Source organism: Tubulanus polymorphus, chromosome 3, assembly GCF_964204645.1.
Source record: "Tubulanus polymorphus chromosome 3, tnTubPoly1.2, whole genome shotgun sequence".
Classification (NCBI taxonomy): Eukaryota; Metazoa; Nemertea; class Palaeonemertea; order Tubulaniformes; family Tubulanidae; genus Tubulanus; species Tubulanus polymorphus.
Window position 1 is genome coordinate 19,319,854 of NC_134027.1, and position 24,766 is coordinate 19,344,619.

Sequence of the window (24,766 nt, forward strand, 5' to 3'; positions counted from 1 at the left end):
CTGCTTTGCAACTATATTTTTATTTACTTGCTAGTCTAATGATATCTTGCAGGTATATCGAGGCAGCAACTTCACCAAAGGATGTTGTGCTGATAGTAGATTCAAGTGGTAGTATGACAGGACTGCGTTTGGAGATTGCAAAAGCCACAGTCCGTAAAATTCTCGATACACTTAGTGATAATGACTACTTTAATATCATTGCTGTAAGATATATCATCCAAAAAGTAACCAGAGGCGCTTTTTTTTTGAATAAACCAATTGGGTTTCGGTGTACTAAGTTGAGAGGCCATTGAAACTGGTGTAGGCAAGGTAATCGTTTATACAACGATTTAGATTTTTGGCATAGTGAGATTGTAAATTATTAGTTCTCTGTATGCTCGAATCTGCTGTAATCTTGGTTGAGTCTCTACTCCAAAAAAGCCGCTCCTCAGAAGGTTTAGTGGTTTGACTCAAACTATTCAAGTTTACGGAAAAAAATGTGGCGGTTCAAGCAAAATGGCTTCCCCTATCGATTTTTGCAATACAACCTAATCGGTTTGCTCTAACCAAATGTGCCTCAAACCTGACTACTACTATTTGTGAGTAGATCTTACTCTTTCTTAGACCTTTTAATCATAAAATACCTATATCATCAGGTGATACCTTTGAAAGCAGAATAATTTCAAGTTCATATTCAACAAAGATAGATATTCTCAAAATCAAATTGCTTAACAGAGAAATCAACTCCTACTAAAAACATTGTGGAGGTCATGAAAATGAATTCTAAAGATGACATCTTCAAATGTTCTAACAATGATATGTGGATTTATTTATTTAGTTCAATAAGACTTATCATTATATCGACCCCTGTGCGAAAGATCGACTTATACCAGCAACTCCGGATAATAAACTGGTAAGTAACAAGGGAAGTGTTGGTAGTTTTCGCCTAACCCCCAACTTTTTTAAGCAATATTTAAGTAAACTATCATGATAAATGTTTACTGTGTCAGAGAATTGCCTTTAAAACTGGCTTCAGCTCCAAGTCATAATTTGAAGATTTATCAGAAAAAAATTATTTTAGTTATTGATTCAACTTTAATGAAAGTAGCATCAGTGTACTACTTAAATGAAGCCGGGTGCACACTAGGCGATTTTTAGTTACCAGTAGAAAGATTTAAATCGTCGGCGATTTTTATGAAAATCGCCTTCCGTCGTCAGCGACCGCACATTAGACGATTTTTATCACCGAATCGCAGGCATCCTCACTTGCCGGAGCTTGATTCCCGTCCACTGGAGCTCACGCTAACACAAACCCTGGCCGCAAACCCTTATTATCTATAGTATATTACATTGCCCATTTCTTGGCTGGACAGCGTCCACCAGTCTATATTTCAGTCCACCAATCAGATGCGTGGTAACTATATAGAACAAACCTGCCGGGAAAAATCAATGCATCTGTTTGGCTAGATATATAGACTGGAGGGCAATAAGTGTTAACCTGTCCGCCCAAGAAATCTTGGGCTTTTTAACCATTATTATGAAGGGTGCGCGGCCAGGGTTTTTGTTGACGTGAGCCCCGACGAGTGGAAATCTAACCCTGACAATCGAGGATGAATCACAGGTCGTGAAGTGGTGCCACATGATTACAAAATGGCCGAATTTCATTTTTGGCTCTGGGGGTTCGCCATTTTGTGAATGCACATGATTTCTATCTTGGCGATGATTGGCTGTTTTCAATTGGATTCGAAGTGATTCGTCGCTAGTAGCCACACACTACGCGATTCGCTGCCGATCCTCGGCGATCTTATAGCCGAATATCTAGCATGCCAGATACTGAGCGATCTTGTCGCCGGCGACGATTTGTCGGCCGACAATGGTTGCCAGTGACCGCACACTACGCGATTTCTCGGCGATTTTGTCGAAATCGCCGAGAAATCGCCTAGTGTGCGCCCAGCTTTAAATGAACTCAATCTTAACTGCTAGCTTGCTCGCTCCAGTTATTTCGGCAGCTTCTCAATGTGCCGAACTAGAATGAGGACCCTCTGCCACCAGTTATGCGGCATATTGGATGTGGTTTGAATTTAGTCTTCATCTAGATTTCTAGCCCCCCACATTAGAAATTAGGCAAAAAAATTTATTGCTTGGTCTGTTTATCTTTAGTTTTGACACACTGCTTCTGTTTTAGATCCTGTGAGTTTATATGCTTTGTTACTTGTTTTTCTGGTCATTCCACCTGATGATGGCTGTTAGTCAACAGCCGAAACGTTGTGGTTTCATAATAATAAATTTGATCGTATAATTTTAAATTCGAAGTGTGGGATTTCTTCATTTATCTACAGTATACACGGATTATAGTGTTTATTCGACAACTATGGAAATAATGGCTCTTGATCAACTTAGATTGATCGTTAGGGTTCATGTATGGTGAAATTTGTACTTATCTTTAATAGAATTTGAGAAATTATTGGTAGAGTTTTAATTCAATGTCAGATTCTGGGTGTTGTTGTCCGAGAAGAAAGAGAGTCGAAGAAACGGGTTCACCTCAGATAAAAACGGCACATCCATAGTCGAACGTTGAGTGCTTATTAATTTCACATATTCATTCTCATTGTTTCTTTTTACAGAGAGTTAAAGGAAATTTGGATAATATTTGGACGTGTGATATGGCAAACTGGGAGGAAGCTATTTCTCAGGCGTATGAACTTCTAATGGCTGCTGTATGTATTATTCATTGAAATGATGATGATCCCTGGTAACCAGCCTCAATCAACAGGCTGATTATTCTGCTGGTACAAACAAATGAAATCTAGATACAACAATGAATATGTAACTTCATTTTAAATCGGATGTTAAAGGAATGGAGGTTTTACAATTCAATAAAGAAGTTCAACTAAGGCTGCTTTTTATATGAAGAAGTCCAACAAATTTACTGCCAAGTTAATTTGAAAATTTATGTACCTCTGATTGGGTTAGCTATGCACCTTATCAAAGATGCCCTTTTATCATTGTGTAGCCGTTTCTGATGATTATTCTGCTAGGCACAGGATTTGCATTTGATTTTTTAAATTTTTCATGGTCAGTCAGGATGAGCTGGTCTACCTACCTATTCCCCTGTTATAATCATATGTGATGCTTGTCCATTACGACCAATCAGCGATCTTTGTTCTAAATAGACAAGAAAAACATTGGTTTTCACTCACACATCATGAAAATCATTTATGTAAAAAATCTTTCGAGTATTTCAAGCCAAATTATTTGCATCAAATCAAAAATACATAAAAAATTAAATGAAATATGAGAAACTGTCACGAGACAAATTAAGAATAAGAATTCTGATGAGTATGAATTTGAAAATGATAGCAGTGATTAACTGGATTAAACAAAAAGTCATCCAGCGTCTTGGGTAGACATTGTTGAGGGAGCTTATAGTGTTCAAAGGGTAAACACATTTGCTGACGGCTATGAATATATTCGTTCATCCGGTTCTGTCACCAGTGCCACTACGAATATATTTGAAGCTGATTCTTCCTATTTACAGTGTTTGCACTACAGCACATGGGGTTGTCTCAGTTCCTGATCGGCTGGCAATGTGAACAAACTATGAGTATACTTGTGCGGCAATCAAGGGTGGCACTATATTATCAAGCCGGCAGCGAACGTGTTACATTCTAACTGTTAAATGATTCTAATTTTGATTCAAATATAATCAAGAGCTGTGGGACCAAATCCAGAGTTTGGGTTATTTCTTGGGTTAAGACCAGTTCATTTTCGATGGTTTAACTCGAAGGGTCTTTGGAAGTGGCTTCGTGCCTGAAACTTGCCCACCTGGCTATTACATTGTACATGTATTATACGTGTATAGGTCACTTGTTTGATGTTAAAAGACAAACATGTTCTTGCACGATGTAAATAGTTATTTTATATTGATATGCTTGTGTTTCAGAAAGGGAAACCAGACAGTGCCAACTGTAATCAGGCCATTATGATCATTACTGATGGAGCTCCAGACAGTTTCGCTAGTACTTTCGAAAAATATACGCTGAACAAGCCAGAAAATAAGAAGGTCTCTTCATTTTTTAATACCAGATATTTTTTGAAAAATTTGGATCCAAGACAAATTGATCCCAATGAAACTGCATCCAGAGTGAAATTAAACCTATAAATTTGAAACTGCATCCAATGCCAAATAACTGTTAACCTTTGACTTTGGGACTGGATCCACATATAGGTTAGAAACCAAGGTCGCAAAACAAGTCGAACGCGCAAGCGCGAGATGTTCTATTCACGTAGCAATGTGACTGAGGTTTCTAACTGGCTTAGAACCCGGTCAATCGGCCAAGACATATATCACACGCTTAAATCATAATTCATCGTACCAGCCTTACCATTGAAATGTATATCTTTATTTCTACCACTAACCTATTAATTCCTACTGAAAAATATATCATTGCTCAATGATTTTGCCATGATGATTTATGGTCAAATGATATTGTGATTAAACTTGATTAAATAAATCGCTAATATACTTATGATTAGGAAATCAAATTTCAATATGACAACAATCAAATGATTATAGCCTTATTACTATATTGAAATGTATATCCCCATTGCATACTTTACTCAGTTTTTGATAAACTGTTGGCCTTCTGAAAAAATGATCAGGTGATTTAACTTGCTGAAATGAATCCCCGATATATTTATGATTATTGTATAGTTATAGATTAATAATCTGACTAAATGATCAAACTTAAATATAGTTATGATAAAATAATCAAATAATCATAATAATCATAGAAATATTAACATCTGATAGAACAAGAATAATCTAATGTAGTTATAGTTATTCAATGTAGGTATGATTTGGTGATTTAACTTGATTTAATCAATCCCTAATTAATTAGGTGATTAAACTTGATTAAAGTAATCCATAATATAGTTGTGAGTAAAAGATGTGAATGTGGTTGATAAATCAATGAGAGTAAGAATGAATATATAATGCATGTTTATTAGAAAAAATATGAAATTACATTTATGTAGCGGATATTACACGCAATGATTAGGTGACTACCCAACCAAAACTATAGCTATATCAATCCTTCATAGCTCAGGTGGTAAAGGCGTAGGTTTTGATTACGTTTTTAGAAGTCTCGAAACCCACGTGTTCCTATCATTTTCAGAGAAGGGGGTTGGTCACATGACCAATTTCTACATGAAATAGAACCGGGCTGTTACTACCCGGCAGAGCTCATGGAAGTTTCTACACGAAGTATAAGCTAATATGCCGATCTGATTGGTCGAGGATAATTGACCACGTTCTAAACTCTTATTGAACTAACAACTGTGGAACTGAATTCAGAGCCAAATCAAACCCAAAACTTTTGAACTGTGCACCGAGTCAAATCAAAAGTCCATGATCTCATGGACTCACCACTGAATCCTGATATAGAAGGACATTTTTCATCCAAACTAGAGAAGATTGAACTTATAGATTTACACTTCTGCTTTACTATAGTGAGAATGTTGTGTGATTATTTTAGATCCGTGTGTTTACATATTTGATTGGACGTGAGGTGAATGCTGTTGATATTCGCAATGTAAGATGGATGGCTTGTAAACACAAAGGCTTCTATACGCATATATCAACACTCGCAGATGTGGAAGAGAATGTTCAGGTATGTACTTAATAATTTCATAGACTGAATAAGAAATACACCAGTCAATTTCATAAACTGGATCCAGTTCCACAGTTCTGAGTTAAGATTTGACTCAGAGTAAACTCATTGAAAATGAACTGATTTTAACTCAGAATTAACTCTTAACTCACAACTGTAGAACCGGCCCTGGTGTTACTTAATCCCTGATATTTAATCAATTTAATTTCATTTAACCTAATCACTGGATTTAAGTTATTACGAGTCTATAAAACTGGTCTTATATGTAAAACAATGAACTCTTGAGTCCGTCTGTTTACACAGGCCCTTAGCCAGCCATTTCTTTGGATTTTCACTGAAGTGGACTAAGGTGCGCACGCCAAAGGCCCATAGTTTTAGTCGGCGTTCCTGGGTTTGAAATAAGCAAAGAGGAGCAATTTCACAACTTTTGGCATATTGGGATCAAAATAGAACAAAGTTTTGCCTGTTCCTGCAATTTGGCCTCGAATCAAGTAAGTTTGAAAAAATGCGCATACATGTATTTTGGATTTCATACAAGGACTAATGAAAAAGTGTCCCCAATAAGTGCATTTTTTGATAGCTATGTTCAACTTTTCTCGCATCAGGGGAAACCTTCCTTGCTGAGCAGGGGTGGGCCTGTAACGAATTTTTGAACTGAAAAGATCAACAACAATTCAATTCGTTTATTGAGTAACATGCAACATTTTGGTGTAGTTTGCAATGTCTGACTCTGGTGAAAAACTGAAATTTGGTGTCTTTCCAGTTTTTCGGTCTTTAGATGTAGTATGTTGATATTTGGACATATCTGCTACCCAAACATAATCCCAATCAGTATTATCCCCTGTGTAATATGGCTGCCATTAATGGCCAAGAGCTATCTGAGGTAACTAATCATGGGGTTGAATATCCCATATGGGTCATGTAGTGTTTATAACATTCTAAATGGTATAGAATCATCAATATATGTATGTATATATTTGTATTTCCCATGTATAGCATTACATACATGTAATGAGTAGGCCCATGGTTATCCACGGTAGCCATGATCAGAAATGGACCTACGTTTATTTTGACAATGTGGTAAGATTTTCTTGTCAAATGTATCTTGTTGTCTTTCAGCACATTTTGCATAAGCATGATCAAATATCTATATTTGTCATGTAGTCTGTCTTGTTATTCCTGTGAGGAAGCTAGTCATTGTAATTCACGTACTCATTTATCAAAATCTCTGCTGCAGAAATAAAACCCGTTAAGCATTTACAATACTGAAAAATGAACTGGTTTGAATTTGATTTTCAAAAACCAAGAAACTGGATCTAGAATTAGAGTTGAACCCATAGTGTGAAACGAGTCTTAGTTACATCCTTACATAAAACTCGATCTCGAGTCTTGTTAAACCTAGCATTATGAACAGGTTGACAATGCTGTAAAACTGGATATACAGTAAAATCAATTTCAATTTATGGTTTTTCTTCCCGTCGCATTATCAAATTGAAGAATTCTAGCCCATTTCATTGATGTTCTCTGATTTATGTGCCTAGCATCCTCATAATCCTCCTATTTGAATCCTGTTTATTTAACCATTTTCAATCCACATAGCTATTTTATTTACGAATATATTATGAGCACCTCACATTGAAATCTTCTTTGGTCGGAAAATTTCGTTAGATTTTATAAAAGATTTAGCTGCAGATAAAAAGCTTTCCTAGTTAGATATAGTATTTTTGTGGCTTCGTTATGACGTCTACTAAAGCCTGCAATTTCCCACAGCTGAGTGTGGGGATGGGTTTCGTATTAAATGCTGTCAACATGACACAAAAATCCTTGACAATATATCAAGTCAAAAGATGTGGCAAAGCTGTTCAAGGTTCTAAAGCCGTGATTGGACTGACCTTTACCAGATTTTAGTTAGATTTTGTCAGAGAGGACGTAGTTCACTTCAAGAAGAGTTACTTCAAGAACCAGTTAACATTCACTTGGAATGGTTAGACCCGCGCTATAATTTGGCACGAGTTAGGTGTGATGTTTTTGGTCGAGCCAAGCCTGGCCTGTGTCAGACAGGGACGTACCCGCTTGGCAGCCATGTGATCATTGGCATGGGTCAAACTCATGTGATCGTGGCTTATAACTGATCTGTTTACGAGATCCATCTTGTTCATTTGGTTTACATCGAGCTAAGCCTGGTCATGTCTCTTGCATCTTGCAATCTGCATGATAGGGCTACTATACAAGTAATATTCACTCTGTTTTAGATATGATGGATTTGCGGTCAATGAAGATTTCAATAAATTTGCACCCAGCTCCACAGAATGTATTCGTGGAACTTGGTGTTTGTCTGACACTTTGCGTGTCTACTTGCTCTCTGTTTCGTCACTGTCCGTCTGTATTTGTCACATTGTTGTGATAATAATTTCAGTATTACTTTCAACGATTAGCCATTCCATTTGCACGACAAGTCGCCAAAGATAAAAGTGTTAAATATCATAAATGGACTGACCTGCCATTTTTCAGACAGGTAAGATGGATTAGTGGATCAATGGTGGCAGGGCTAATGGTAATAGTTTTTTGTTCTATTTTCTTATTGGTAATTTTGTTCGCTTTGAAATTTCAGGTGCAGGGCCAGTTTTACTACATAGCCCAAAGCATAACCCAAATTTTTTGGTAAAGTTGCTCAACAAATCCTCCAGAATATTTATCAGTGAGATTAACACTGAAAACTTGTTTCCCACATACTAGCAACAACTACTTGGCTTAGCATACTGCACCTGCAACTATTATAGGGCATTGTGATCAATCAATCAACGAATATGTCATGTGCGTTGAAACTAAATCCGGTATCCAGTTCACTGATATTACTGCACAGTTACTGTACTTGTTGTTTTTGTGAAAAAAATATCTAGCATGTTGGATATCGGCATCATTGATGACAAATACACTTGAAATTTTTACCTGCACATCTGGGCTGGGTTCATAGCAGCGTAGTGGAAGCAAAATAATACCTGGGAGCATTTTGAAATTTGTCAGTTATAACCATGGTTTCTCATCCTTTCTATGGTGGTTGTCAGCCAATTCAGGTTTACCCCTTGGGGAAACTTCGATACTCAGTCCATGAAACCTAGCCCAGGTGAATTTTATTTGTTGCTAGTATGTGGCAGGCTCAAGAAAACATGAAGTAACTTGTAGCATCTAAACCAATATGAATTTGGAATGCTTTTTGTCTCAAAATAATGAGTTGTCTATCCATGGCTATGTTTCTGGAGAAACTTCAATCTCTCCGTCAATGCTGAAACTGTCATCACAAATTTCAACCAACTACATTGGCAAACTAAAATAGCAAAATTTAGGTTCAATTTGAGATATCGTTACAGCAGAATTGTTTAGTTTTTCATTATGTCGATCAGTGCGTGTATAAGTATTATTATTTCATGGCAGATAAAGTCGGCCTGCCGAGGGTCCAAAAATCGAAGTTGAACTCAACAATGTGTTATTAGACACCACAGAGTTTTGAGAGCATTAATGTATGATGTAGTCAGCATATACATCCTGATCACAGGATGCAGTGTAATGGACAGCATTTGTTGTATCTCCCAGGTGGGGAGACATCTTATTTTGACCGTTTGACCGTTTGAGACCTTGTTACCATGATAAAGCCTGCAATTCTTGATCGATATCCCTAAAAGTTATTGTGCGGAGTGGGGCCGGTGAGATGTCCACCAACATTGAAAATCTAGGTTATTGGCCCCTGACCATCTAATATGGCCACAAGGAGGGCCATCTTGAATTTCTTGTTAGCACGATACAGTCTGTAATTCTTTATAAATTAAGTGTGAGGTTTTTGGTAGGTGAGATGTTCACCACCATTAAAAATGGAGGTTATTGGCCATCTTATTTGAATTTCTTATTCTTGTCTTATGGTTGTAATCGCGAGTGAAACTTGGTATATGGGTGTACTGATGCTGAACTCGAACCGACAATTCTTAGTTTATGTACAATAAATCAAGCTCGGCCATTTCTGTGAAGTATACAATGTGTCACCTGTCTTCAATGTCTTGCTCCATTACTATCTGCTTTCCCCTGGAAGACATTTGGCATTGCCACATTCTAATTCAGGCATGTATCTAGAAGCACTTAAGCATTTCACAGCTTATGGAAATTTTTAGGCAATGATGTAATCATTTGACCATTATTGAAAATATCATATTTGTCAGTTTGATTATTGTCCTCAAATGAATTTTTGGTGTCCTGTTTGGACTTCACACATCTTAAAGGAGTCACTTCAGAAGCAGCACATCACAGCAATTTTGTATCTGAAGACAGGATATTTCATTTCCGGCTAACCTTATCTTTTTGAGAAATGTGAGAGTTCTTATCTTTAACCCCCTTTATTACATCCCTGCTAATGTGATGTTTTAAGTTTATCATGATATTCTGAAATTTGTGTTTCTATACTGCACAGAAATTATCTTTCAACTCATATGTTTGGTATGGAAAATTTTTTTTCTGTTCATGACCTGTAATGACTGCATGAAGCATTAATATGTACATTTCTAGTATATCTCAAATACTAAACTCAAAGCAAGCAAATTTAATTTTTTGAGTCAAACCTCCAGAAGCCAGCTCATCATGTTTAACATTAGAAATATAATTCAAATTGCAAGTCGATTTACTTAGCATCAAATACATATCCTATGAATAGGGTCAAGTTCCACAATTATGCTACCCCGAATTCTGAAAAAATCAGGGTAACAACTTTTTCGAGAAATACATGAAAACTCAATTTTTTATTTCATGACTAGCAAAAGGTGGTTTCCCATCATTCAAATCAATTTTTGCTTTTTCATCCATGATTTCTAAGGAAGTGCAAATTTTTTTAGACAGCTCTTTATAAAACTTCTTAACAAATAAATTAATCGGGTCATTTATTCCTTGGACGCCGTTCATGGTAGAAACATACCTGCCACATCAGAATATGAAATCAATAAACTAAAACTGGCAAAGGCTGGAACTTAATACGTATTAATATGATTAGCGATTAGAAATGATACTGTTATTCAAAGCCCAGCCTGCGCTGTGGTACTCAAGATTACTCAATTGAATTAATCTAAATTACCTGCATCGGATTGTTACTTATGCAGCCTCTTATTTTTTCATGTGTCTTAGTGGAAGGAAATTCAATTTCAATTGTGATTTGTACCTAATATAACGACCGGAATTTATAATTGTGCGCTCAATAAATTTGTATTGATTTGACTCCAAGTGAATTTACTCTAGTCATACCTACCTGGTATCATTAGGCCTTTGAACTGTCACAATGTAATGTAAATTTATCAAATCTATATGCGCTGAAATTCCAATTCAATGCAATTTTTTAAAGCGAAAAATAAAGATTTTCAATTCCATACTAATCGATTTTATTCAGAAATCTTGTTTATTATTGCCAGGCTGAAGGAAAAACTGAAGTTTTGGTTCCTGTGTTAAAAACATCATATTGCAATATGTTCCTATCACAATTGAAACCTCTCGAAGTAACAGATAAAAGTTTTATTTTTCAAATTTGACAACTTTTAAAATCTCGGGGTATAGCTGTGAATTCTGAATAATCATTTATCATAAATGTGGATGTAACATGTATATTTGTCATATTTAGAGTTCATGAAAAAGCAAGACAAATATAATTGACGTTAGCTATATTTTCCATGGATGTCCATGGGTGTCTTGTTATATATTGCAGCTGGCGTCAGAGAATTGTTTTACTCTTTGAATAAACTACTCCACTGTGCCAAATGTCTAAAAGTGCCGTGTTGAATTATAAGAAATTGAGAAAGGCGAAATAGAAACCGTTTTTGGCTATCAGTATTAAATGCCCGCTATTGGTTGAGGTCATTAACTTTAAACAATTTTCATGCGGAACAATACCCACTAAGTCATATAGGTGGTCAAGACGACTGAAACTCTATGGAAATGTTTTATCTATTATCACTAAGGCTGTAAGAAGTATAGATCACATTGCCAAAGTCGCAAAAACGTAATAATAATTATCAATAGAATGGCAATAGACTTTTCTGTGAATGTAGCAGAAAACACTGATCGCAGCCTTAGCTTCCATCTACTCAAAAACGCTCCATCTTAAATACATCAAAAATTTCTTCATAGTGCTTCCAAGATCATATCGATATGTGGAAAATGCTTAAGATAGAAAACTGCTTTCTTTTTTTTCTGTTCCCTTCCATAATTGTGTGTGACCAAATCTTTTTTCTTTTTTTACAATTTTTCCTTTTACCTGAAAAATCCTTATTCCTGGTAATTAAAAAAAAGCATTACCGAGGAATTAAGGAATCATGCCTCATATCTCAACCAGATCTTTAATAGTTGCAGTTTTTCAGTTTTTATTTTGACAATTATGTCACGTGCAAGTTTCGCTATTGGGATTATCGTGAATAATAACGTTGTATCTTTATTTTAACAGGGATTCACTGCAAGATCAATAAACTCACAGAAAGTTAGTTTTCAATGATTCTCTGTGGTATAAATCTAAAGCTATCATCTAGCTGGTGTTATTTTATTTTATAACTATGAGACAAAATTCAGTGTTTCTCCTAGCATTTATATATTGTTGAGTCTTGTAAATGTTGATCTAAATCAAAGTTCTTTTGAAAAGCTCGTTGAGATGCTGACTACACAAAGAAAGTGTTGATTCTATGGTCCATAAACTCATTGTATTCTGTTAACAAATCAAATCAACTTCTTGAATAGAGGTTTTTAATTTTGTTAAAAGTAATTTTTCAAAATCTTCCTCTTTACTCATAATTTTTATCTCTGTGTGCTATAAATCTTTCATTTGTCATGTTTTTGCTCTTTTTTGAAGTCATAAATGTTTCGAAATAGGTTGTCTCTCTAAATTTAGGTAAGGATCGATTTCAGGTGAAAATATTATGGCTTGCATTGAACATTGAGATTGGTTTACAATGAATACCTGTTGAAAAGCTAAGGTTTAAAATTCTTCAATGTCTGGCTATTTTTGACTCTGCCATCAAAATAAATCAGTCAAAAAATGAATGAGATTGGATATGGATGTTGAACCGGCTGCTTAGTCAAAGTTTGAACGTAATGGCTTCTACGAAGTGATTGTTATCAGTTGTTTCTGCGACATGAACCTATTCCCCTACGAATGTACCTGAATTGGGTGAGCTTCAGATATAAGCAGGTGTTCAAGTAGTGTACCCACAACTTTGTCTGCTGTTTTAATTCTGAGTTTGTCTTACTGCCCCGCATACAAGCCGAATAATGCTGATTGGATGCAAACTATGCAGCGCAGTTTTCATTCGGGTGATTTTTCCAGCGCATTTTGCTGTTCGCCAAATATCTAACATGGCATTACGTTCTAAAATTGGTGATTCATAACATGACTATCACTTACTGTATGTATATGGGGTTACTTGAATTGATTAAATCATAGTTTTCCGCTTGCAAGATCCTCAATCTTGATGTAGATGTGATAGAACAGAAAAACTCCTTTAGTTTTTTCCAGATAGATTTTGACAAGAACGATGAAAAGTAGCTTTTAAATGGTGCTGATATGTAGTAAATATGGTTGTTATGGTGCATGCTCACTTACCGCAGCACCATTTGCTGAGCGCATTTTTAGGTCATGTGTGGGGCCTATAATCAGAGCTAAATGTGTATGAACCTAGAACTGCAGAAAATGCGTGTGCAAAATGCACTGGTGTGCTGGTGCCTTTACAATTGAAAATTGTATTTCAAGTTCGATTACTGTCAAAATCCTCTGTTGATTTAGTTTTTGGGAGGATTTTTTAACTAGCATCACAGAAAATCTATCTTCAAAAATTGTTCAAGGGTTTGGTGAATCAACTTTTCTCATGTCAGTGCCTTAGGCGTGGATGACTGATATGCTACGTAAATGCCCTTGGATTGCAAATTCAATTTTATTCTATGCAGAAAAAAATGTAAAATCCAATTCACTTCAATTATATTCAACATAAAACATCAAATCCAACTTTAATTTTATCTGCCATTTATCACACAAATCATTGAAAAAAATTTAAAATCCAATTCACTTCAATTATATTCAACATAAAACATCAAATCCAACTTTAATTCTATCTACCATTTATCACACAAATCATTGAGACTAAGGAAAAAAACCAAATTGATTTGAAATATCTATTCCTGTCAACGGTATTACTTGAAAAAATATGATTGGATTCTGTAAATTAAATTGAAGAAGATAGTGTATTTCATCAACTATATCCCACAAATTTAATCATTTCATTCAAAGCGATAGATACAGGCTGGCCATGGTAGTGTCCCTTGAAGCTCTTGTTACAATAGACTTACGTGTCAAATCGGACCTTAAAACAGCCAGTACAAATATTTGCGTTTGATACAACAATTCAATTGTATATAAGTTTCAATTAGAAGAACTGAGTAAGAAATATGGAAAGTTGAAATAGGTTTCTAATGATATAGGTTTTTAATGAATTTTTTATACTTTCTTTTTCTATAGATAATGGATAAACCGGATGGGGTAAGTGCTGAAGAGGAAGTAACTCCTCCAGAATATGCTGAATCCTACCATAGTCCAATATTGGTGGAGGTAATTTCTATGTGTTAGTAGTTGGCAAATTCATTAATTACTTACTTTAAAGAGCATATGCCATCAAAATAGAATATTGTGTAAAATTCATTTTCAAATGTGATGTATTCACAAATATCAAAGATGGAACTGGTTTGAATTTTAGTTCAGCCATTACTGAGAAATGTGACTTTTAAATCGGCAATTTCAGCACGTGCTCACTGTTATTGTTTATCTTAGCAGGTGGGTGTTTCTGACGTCATCTCTGACAAACGCTCACGGCTTCCAATCATTTCACTAGACATTTCATGGGACATTTTATCGTTTTGGAGTGATTTGAATTAATAAACTCTTACCATTGTATAGTGTTGCTACCGTTGTATATGACATGATAATCGTATATAAGTATGTAGCGTCAGTGAATACGGTGAACAAATGGGGTTTATTTTATCGATTATACATAGGCTACGCGTACTAGCGCGCACACGTGCTTGTGTTGATTGTCATAGTTAACATCATAAATAGCGCCACCCGCGGGTTGAATATGAACTATACGCACAGAGTGAAGGATAAATAGATGACTATTCCGCTAACTATTAAGGCTAATTCGTGCTCCTTTTTTCAATAAGTCACATCTCAGGTCGTTATATGTATACTCTGGTTAAGAAATCACGGAAAGTACAATTTTGATGGCATTTGCCCTTTAAGCAAGTTTTTAGTTTTATTTCAAGGGTGATGACCATAGTCAAATCTGCAAGTAACCTTATTTAGCTATGTATTAAAAATCCTAGTTCCCTGGCAATTGTGGCAATTGTTAAAACTTACAAAAATCATGTTATTTTGAAATATAGTTAGCAATCTTGTACAATGGTGAATGTCAGTTTTGGCTTTAGCTTGCCATACTTTGAGTTTTAGATATGAATCTAACAAATATGAACAATGACAAAAACATAAGTACCGGTAATGACTGGAAGTTTTCAATGATGTGTCAATTTTTCCAATAAAAAGTGCCGACTTTTACTATTTGAGAGTGTCTCAAACATTACTACTTTGAATCCTGACTGTTTTCTACTAAGAAACACAAATTTGAAAGGTAATTGTTCTTTCTCAGATTAGTGACTGCTGATGTTCATGGGCAAAGTTTTTAGATCTTTACTGGAGGAAATGATTTTAAAGTGGATAACACATGTAACTGGACACAATGAATTACAACTAGGTGTTTGTTTATTTTCTTTTTCATTTAGAGGTTTGACTCATTGTCTCATAAGTTAGTTATTTTGTGCCACTGTTCTTCGATTCGAGTTGCTATTGTCTTACATATATTTTGACTGCAAAAATGAATTCCCTAAACTCTATGTGGAGCTGTTTTGCTCGTCCATCTTTTTTGATCCAATGAGACTTGAATCAAACTCATTTTTTACTTGCTTGAAAATTCTTGGTAGAATGGTTTGTTTTTGACTGGTATTTTATTATCTTTCTTTTGCTTCTGTCTGAAAATCAACTTACTAAAAAATCAACTTACTGGATTCAAAGAAATAACCAATGTCTTTCTCATTTATAATTAATGAAAACATTTCTTTTTCATTCATTCATTTACAGAAAACTCCCAGTGAAGTGATAGCTTCCTTGAAGGCAAGTTACTTTGATGTTACTCTTAAGTTATTGAGAATACTAGAGTAGTGTTCAAAATGCATTGACAAATTTAGTTCTCTAAAATCTGGGGATGCACAACATGATTGTAGCTGGCTGATCTGCAATAATTTCAAAATGGCAGTACATCCACTTTGTATTTAAAAAACAACTTTTGCAAAGATTCTATATGGAACCTAGGATACTTGGAGTAACTAAAAGAGTATTGGTCTTTATGGCGATAGTGTATTTAAAACTGCATTGTCAAAGCTATAGGTCTAGGTTTTTTTATTATATTGATTTACTTAGAACTTTACTTAAGAAAAAAGCGAACTTGGCTATTCAAATATTGCAGAAACTCTCGATAGCGTTACTTAAGACAGTACGAGGCCAATGGTGATGTTCTCTTTTTCCCAGGTATAGCCAAAATTTCCAGTGTTTGGGAAATCCATGATATCGGAATATCCGATACTTTGAAGAATTAGGGATTTTTACAGCTAACCCTACTCTCCTCTTGCATACAAGCATAATCCTACACACGCTGTGTGTGGTGTGGTGTGGGGGCAGTCGCTGAGAGTCTGGCTTATTTCTGAGATTTGATTATGAACAATTGTATCGATTTCTATATTATTCATGATTTATCCTGCTTATGCTTTTCATAGAGTACCAAATCATCTCTAGTATTGTTTAATCGCTAGACTGACAGCTTGTGTCATCTTTCAAGGAAATAACATAATCAACTAGCTCACTGACATAGTTGTCCCGATTCCTTGTTGTTTGTTTTTCTGAGATATGATACTGAAAACTGATGTCCACTTTTAGACGGGTTACATAAATAATCCCGGGGTGAATTCTTAGGCTAAAATTCTTGGGCGACCGCAACACGAAGTGGACTTATATTTTGGAATATTTGGTTCATACAGAATTGATGGCGACAAAATTATATCACGTGCCTTTTTTGTAAATATCTTTTTGTTCTTTTTTTACAGTCAAAACGTCTGATGACCTCTGTTGCTATGCCTGTTTTTAATATCAAAAATACAACAGTAAGTACTGAAATCAAATCAAATTAACTTGAATCATAGGGTTTAGAAAGATTTTGAAAATTCTTTTGAGTTAATGTTATCAGAACTTAGGGTCTAGTTCCATAAAAAGTATAACCTTAGAACGGTTAAGTACAAACCATTTAATGAATACATGAAGTAAGCAATAGGAATCAAACCAAAAATTTGATTTTATTACTTTTTTGTGAGACTGGATCCTATTCACATTATAAAGTTCTAATTAAGAGTTTGATTTTCTAATAATTCCACTCACAAGTCATAAGCCAGGTACCATTACCTTTGACGCAGGGTGGAAAATTTGCTTGTAATACTTTAGTGTATTGATAGTGTTTAATTTAATTAGCTGTTTATTTTTCCTCTATCAGAAATATTATTGTGATTGTGAGAAATCAAAACCACCTAAAGTACGTACAATAATGCGCTTAACGGGCTGGGCTGCGGTTTTATATTCATATCTATATATCTATAAACATTGTAAACATTTATTTATTTGAAACTTAACGGTCCAGTTCCGCAGTTCTGGGTTGACTCGGTCAAAAATATATCATTACATCAGTATATTATTGCGGAACTGGTATTTGGTGTCTGTGAATTTTTTTTTCAAATGTTGTTGCATGTTTCAACTGGCCTACATACATGCACATGTATGGACATGTGTATGTACAAACATGTGCTGAGTAGGGTTTCTACATTGTGCTAACAAATTCATTGTTTATGGTACTAAGATATAACATCGAGCGATGTTATCTGCCAGGATGTATGATAGAATATTGGCATGTATACATGTTTTCCGTCATTGTTTTTAGATAAATCCTGGAATTTTGTTGGGCGTTACCGGTACTGATGTTCCAATAAAGAAATTCAGCAATCTGCTTCCTAACTACAAGGTATTCATGAATTTTCATAGTGTTTATAAAAGTCAAGAATATAGAAAATTCCAGATGATTCAATTTCATTCAGGAGGCTTCAAATTTACTAAGTGGACTTGAATAGGTTCAGATTATGCAAATTAAGTCATCAAAATCTTACCAAAATTGTTGCTCCCTTGGTTTAAACATGATACAAATGATTTATACGCAACAAGGTTATACATGGCACAAAAATTTGCTTGATAAGGTGCTTTCATTGAATTTTAATTGAATATATATTATGTTTTGTTGCTGATATTAATGGTTCACGTATTAACATTTTAGTTGGGCGTGAATGCTTATTCATTTGGCATAGCCAATAATGGCTACGTATTATTCCATCCTGACTTTCGCCCTTTGGTAAGTTAAATATTTGCAACAGCAGCAATTGAAATATCTTTAATTGAATCATCATTTAAGTTGTGTAATTATATGTTTTTGTATGCATTTTTAGCAAGCAGATGGAAAACCAAAGCCTAATTATAATAGCGTTGACTTAGCTGAAGTTGAACAGAGGTTGCAATACGATAGTGTAAGGCCATTTTTCATAAAACCGGTCTCTGATTTGAACATGTTGGCATTGTGTTTATTTTCATGCACTACAAGTTTGTGTTTTTTGTAGTAAATAGTTGAGGCTTTCATATGATATAAGATAAGATGAGGTGGGCCAAAATCGTGTCTTTTTGGCCCCCAAAATTCATCCAAACTTACTTGGATTTAAAGTGAGCACTCAGATCTGTCATGTTCTTGCGCCAAATACTCGAGAATTTTCAAATAGAAAGATGTTGATTTCTGTTCGGTATTTCGAGGACTTAAGGTGTCTAGTTAATCATAAGCTATTGGGTTCGAATCCCACTATAACTGTTTTTGTGCAGCATACGAAAAAATTGCCAGGCGGATTCGGGTGGCTTGAGTGCTAATGGGTTAATTGAGCACCGTCAGTGTTACTTCATAGTGTTAGAGTCGTAAGTGTTGCTTCAGTGAACACATGTATCATATTTCAGTTATGATGTGCAATATGGGAAATCAAATTTTGTAATACTGGTATATCAATATGTATCTGCCCTTGACTTATCTGTTACCCAAGGACTGGCATGATCAGATTCAGTATGGGTGACTGCTAGCCATTGTTGTTCACTGAAATCAATTTCCAGGACTCTTCAGTCAATTTTCTTGATGTTGCATATGTATATGTGTATCGGAAACGAGGTGGCCATCCTGTGACCTTTTTTTGCCCTCATTTTGTGGGCTTGGGCATGGGAAATCTTATACTGTCATGATCAACGAGTCTTTAGCACAATGCACCTTTACCATACTATCGTCGAGGCAATTACATATGTTTGTGGGTATTCTATTAAAAGGTAAATTCAATTTAACATATTTGAATTTCAAATGATTATTTTGGGCATATCAGAGGTTATATTGATGAAAAATACTTTCTTTTGATGCGCGGATGAACGCTGCGCTATGCCAATTTGCATAATCAAATACTGTACAGATAGATCAGATTTCTTAAGTATGAGAAAATAAAAAGACATTTTTTAAAACAAACGAACCACACAATCAGCAAAAATAGCTTAAAAATAAGCTAATCTAAAAAGATCAGTATGGAGATTGGATTTGAAAAAATTAACTGATATGCATTCCCTTATTGACTCAATATGCATTCCGTTATTGACTCGGGAGGGGAATTCCATAGACTACGTACGGTACAGCATAGAATTAACTTAACGAGAATGGCGCATCGTTTTCGTGTTGAACGTGTAGCGTTCTCGTTTATCGTTCCAATTGAAACGTGTTGTACACGCGATTTGAAAGCGTTTTAAAACCGATACAACAATGTACGGTACGCGTTTAATTTCTTTCCAAAACGCCAATCTATTTCCGTTTTAAACATTAACGAAACGGAAAATAAACGTTAATGATGTTAATTTAATTCTAAGCTGTACGATAGGTACATAAAACCTGAAAGCCCTAGAGCCGCAAAGGAGTTAAGGAACATGCGAGTCTGGTGTAATCTTGTGCTGATCGAAGAGATCTAGTAGGTTGGTACGGCAATATTAGTTTGTGTTGATAAAATGGGGCAATATTGTTCATACATTTAAGAACATAAGTAAAACTTTATAATCAATTCGCTGATGTATAGAACCCAGTGAAGATCAATTAAAACAGGCATGATATGCTCAGACTTTCTGGTCCTAGTAATTAAACGAGCAGCAATATTTTGTACTAGCTGCAGGCGTGGCAGTAGTGTTGAATTGGTATCTTAGGAGTAGGGAATTGGCATAATCATAAACGAGATATAACAAGGGAGTTTACTGCAACTTTATTAACTTACAATGTGTCTGCCTTCGCTGCAGTTCATTCTTGATTAGACTGGTACCAAATCGCGATGATATAGCCGCGATGTGACGTTTTACACTGTTTTCTCAGTTCATAATCATTCGGTGAGCTGGACTGGCATGGCCGGCAGTAGTTGCTGTGAGGTGTACATGTATACGCACATCTAGACGGCTGCTGTGTTATGGCTCATAAGTTATGTCATTGAGCCCTCTATAAACGCTATGTGAGCTGCGATTTGCCCGAAGTGGACAAGAAATATCAATAGCAACATCCTCGGATCTGACGCTTAGACTTTGTACATTCTCCCTCAGCAGGGACTCAAACCTGATGGCATCGAGATTGCCACGGTACGAAACCCTGCCACTCTAGACCGAGTGTGCTGCTACATCCACAGCTTAGATGATGTCATTATCAACCAATCAGATATCTCATTTCATTTTAGTGCGGGTTTTCCCATTTATAGTTCTAACTGTGAAGTCTACCTCAACGGATATACGAGTAATCTGATTGGTGCCGCACCCGGTCTAGTATGGCAGGGGTTCGTGCCGTGGCTGAGTGTAGCGATACCATCAGTTAAGGCCCGTGGGCCACTTGTTTGTTCTCCCCACAAGGGTAGTTTATTATTGAAATGTAAAAATGTTCATTGCTCCTTTGCATATTTTGTAACCACAATAAATTGCAAAATACTAGCTGATGACAAGGTCTACCATGAAATTCTCAGATTTTCAAGCATTTCACCCAGTTGGCATGGTCTTTAGACCCACACCGAGTTATAGGCCAACATAAACTAAAAAGGCTTAAGTCAAGTATAAGTTAATAACAGTTCAACCCTGGTTAAAGTTAAAACCGATCCTTCACAACAACCCTTATTTTGTTATGTAAAAATTGTCGAGAATACACTTTTGTCACATATCTTACAGATAAAGGGCCTCCCTGAATACAACATGACGGTATGTATATGTTTTTGTTTATGAACTGTTTGTTTGAACCTTTGAATTCCTTTTTAGCCCACTTAGGACTTAAGTCCCAGGGGCCGGTTGCATAGTCATGGCTTAGACTTAAGACCAATTTGGTTCTATAGCCAATCTAACAACTTAAGACCATTCTTAGGATTTAAGACCACTTAAGACCAACACTTAAGTCACGAGTGTGCAACTGGCCCCAGAGGGCTATGCCGTTCACTTTTCGTCTGTGGTTCGTCCGTTTGTTCGTTCGTCTGTCCGTAGACGGAATCCAGTTATTTTGGGAAGACGCCTCGATAAAATGTCTTGATATTTTGGTTACACATGTATCTAGCCTAGACACATCTTCCGTGGCCGACTGACAGCCATTGTTGTTCACCAAAATCAGCACTTTTTACACGTTTTTGAGGGAAATTTTGAAGATGCATTGATCAATTACTTTGATCTTTTGTATGTATTTTATTCCCCCAAGGGCCCATCAGCATAAGAAAAATTGGGTCAAACAGATCCAAGATGGCCGTCCTATGACCTTTTTTGTACCCAAAAATGGCAATTTTGGCCCGAATTCTGAGTCCTGTAGCTTCCTACTGGCTTGTCATTTTTCATTGCAATTTGTGATGGGTATTCTATGGAAAATGATCTTTAATACATGAGACAGGTATTTTTGATCAGCCTATTATCATGCGATTGGTGGCCATCTTGGTGTCAACAGTAGGCTACTCTTTCGTAGGGGGAAAAAAGTTTTTCCACATATTGATACCTAAGCCATTGGTATTTGTATATTCAAGGTCATTGGTTTTTTGTAAATGGCCACCAGAGGGCGTTGAATAGTAGAATAACTTAGTATTTCCTTATTATATTTGTACCTAGGCATATTTTGTTACCATGATCAATTGCAAAGTTGTAGCTCATGACATGTTCTATGATCGGGGTGAGTTTCAAGGTCATTGGGTTTTGCATATGGTCACCAGGGGCGTTAAATAGTAGAATATCTTAGTATTTTCTTATTAGATTGGTACCTAGGCATATTTTGTTACCATGATCAATTGCAAAATTGTAGTTCATGACATTCACTATGATTATGGTGAGTTTCAAGGTCAAAGGGTTTTGCATATGGTCACCCGGGGTGTAGAATAGTAGAATAACAATATCTCCATATTAAATTGGTAACGGGGCATATTTTGTTATCACAATCGATTACAAAATTGTAGCTGCTGACATGTTCTATGATTGTGGTGAGTATCAAGGTCATTGGTTTTTGTATATGGTCACCAGGGGTGTTGAATATTGAAATTGTTGGATTGTTGAGCAATTGAAACCACTTCCCAAGTGGGCATGGTGTCCCTGGACCCCTAGTTTGAATTACACAATTATAATGTAAATGGTGTGCAGTACTATAAAGTTATGCAATAACTCTTAATACACAGTAATTGCATTCAATTGCATTCGATGGCTGACCAGAGTAGTAGTACCATGAGACCGGTAGTACTATATAGGTTAACTATTTATTAGACGTATGAGCTTTCACTACTAATGTATAGAAGCTTCATCAGGTGAATCTAAACCCGGTTAACACGGCTCCTGCACGAATCTTCTTTACATGAGAATGTAATACAGTAGAATCCACTGAATGCAGATAATTTTGAACCAACAAAATTCATCCAGTTTACGTGAAATCCGTAATAAGATTCATTTTTGTTTGTGTATATTAATGAACAAATGGACTGCAAATATTGTTCAGATAAGACAAAAATCCGGATAAAGCCGATCTGACTGTATAACATTATGTATCAGTAGGTGTATGTAAGTCACGATGTCATCCAAGATGGTTGACTCGTCATTCTTTGATTCCAAAAATGTGTACATATGTTTGCTTGTAACTGTGAATTCTTTTGCAAAGAGCAGTGATATCTCATGGGATTAATTGATGAGATATGAAATAACTGCATGTAAAGTTTCATAAAAAACAATGTGTATGTGAACGGGGTTTGGTAGGATATTTTGGGGATGTCCGGGGGATGTGTTCGATAGGTGAATGCAAAATTCTAGTTCAAATATTTATTTTTCAGCTGCGCACTAGTATGTTTGATGCAGTTTCAGTGAGATCAATGACACAAAGAATAAAACTGCTTTATGATGATCAGGTATTACAACAATTTGTAATTATCTCCGTTAATAAGGCTTTTCAATGTAATCCAGCAAGCATTTTTCCAAGCGCCAAATTTAGCCTGATCGAAAACGTCAGACCAGACCAGTGCCAAATGTCTGCACAGGTTAAATTATTCCTTATGATTGTTAATTGGTTCTGGTTCTTGGCCTGTTTTACTCGGTCCAAAATTGCCAGTGTGATGATGACTTTAAATACTAGCACTATTTCAACGATGAAGTTGGCTGGGTCAATTAGAAAGGCAAGCAATCTTACAGAAAAAGACCAATCAATGATGGAAGTAAAGCTAAGTGTACTAGGGCCAGTAAGGAACGACAATTAGCATAGTGAAAATTATAATTGCTAGATATTCCCAGACCTAGAATTATAAAATCCTTATTCAGTGTATACTGAATTGCTACAATGAGAGTATTTTCAAGTGGAAATGTTATCCCCAGAATAAACACACAGGTTGAACGTCAAACGTTTACCCAGTTTAAGGAAAGCTTTCCTCTCATTTCAAGTTAGTTTGCCATTCTATCTTTAGCGAAGAATTACGATTCAGAAGAATGTATATTTCTATAAGAAAGTTAAAGACACACCATTTAGGTATGTTTAAATTTCATTTGATTTGAGCTGATGATACAATCAGCCTAACTTATACGAAATACCCGACAGATCTTCACGTACCTTTTTTTATTGATAGCATTGGAATAGCTTTACCAGTTGGATATGGACAGTATGTTATTGAAGCCATAAAGAATACAGCAGATTACAGTAAGGAACAGAGAAAAGCTTTCTTGTCATTTTAAATCAGTTATTTTCATGATACATTCAAAGTTTTTCAAAATCGTATTCCAGACGAAAATTGGCTAAAAACTTTTCATCCTCAGTCCCTTATCTATCTGGCTGACTGGTAAGTTTTAAGTTCCAGTGAAACATTAATTGTATTATATAAAAGCCACGAATGGTATTTTTATGGCTATATGCTTAGTAATTGTGATGTTATTGAAATCAATGTCATTTTATAAGTGGCCGATCTAGGGGGGTGGTTCTCAAGCCCAACCGCCCCTCAACCACCCCACTTCTGAAGAGTGCCCTTTTTGAAAATATAGGAATTTGATTAAAGTTTCATAGTGTGCTCTCTTAAATTTCTTGTTAGCATGATACCTACCGTTCTTGATGAATTTCTATGAAACTTGTAATGATCGGGGCAGGTGAGATATATTCAGCCCTATTGAATGGAGGTTTATTGCCCTTAAATTTCTCTTCAGCAGGATATAGTAGAGTTCGTTTGATTTGATTTGACTTGATTGTTGCCCCTTACAAACCCACCACACCTGCTGGGAGCAAAACAGGGGGTTTGATTGTGAAATCGGAAATTGAAGTAGAGATATGGTTGCGTGATTGGTGGTTGAAATAACAGCATTTTTTGATTTAATGGAAGTACATAATTAGGGTTTTCTGTTA

General features: G+C 35.7%; 1 protein-coding gene across 1 annotated transcript in view; it reads left to right on the top strand.

Annotated features, from left to right (window-relative positions):
* LOC141902145 (voltage-dependent calcium channel subunit alpha-2/delta-3-like) overlaps positions 1–24,766 on the top strand; it is a 167,175-nt gene that overhangs the window by 108,109 nt on the left and 34,300 nt on the right. Inside the window, exons 8-25 of the mRNA XM_074789785.1 lie at positions 53–203; positions 818–892; positions 2,604–2,696; positions 3,923–4,042; positions 5,517–5,651; positions 8,068–8,166; positions 14,176–14,265; positions 15,844–15,876; positions 16,863–16,919; positions 17,303–17,341; positions 17,744–17,824; positions 18,131–18,205; positions 18,300–18,377; positions 21,109–21,138; positions 23,220–23,294; positions 23,844–23,905; positions 24,003–24,073; positions 24,158–24,212. Coding sequence (XP_074645886.1) covers positions 53–203; positions 818–892; positions 2,604–2,696; positions 3,923–4,042; positions 5,517–5,651; positions 8,068–8,166; positions 14,176–14,265; positions 15,844–15,876; positions 16,863–16,919; positions 17,303–17,341; positions 17,744–17,824; positions 18,131–18,205; positions 18,300–18,377; positions 21,109–21,138; positions 23,220–23,294; positions 23,844–23,905; positions 24,003–24,073; positions 24,158–24,212 — 1,419 coding nt within the window. The remainder of the gene's footprint in view (positions 1–52; positions 204–817; positions 893–2,603; positions 2,697–3,922; positions 4,043–5,516; positions 5,652–8,067; positions 8,167–14,175; positions 14,266–15,843; positions 15,877–16,862; positions 16,920–17,302; positions 17,342–17,743; positions 17,825–18,130; positions 18,206–18,299; positions 18,378–21,108; positions 21,139–23,219; positions 23,295–23,843; positions 23,906–24,002; positions 24,074–24,157; positions 24,213–24,766) is intronic.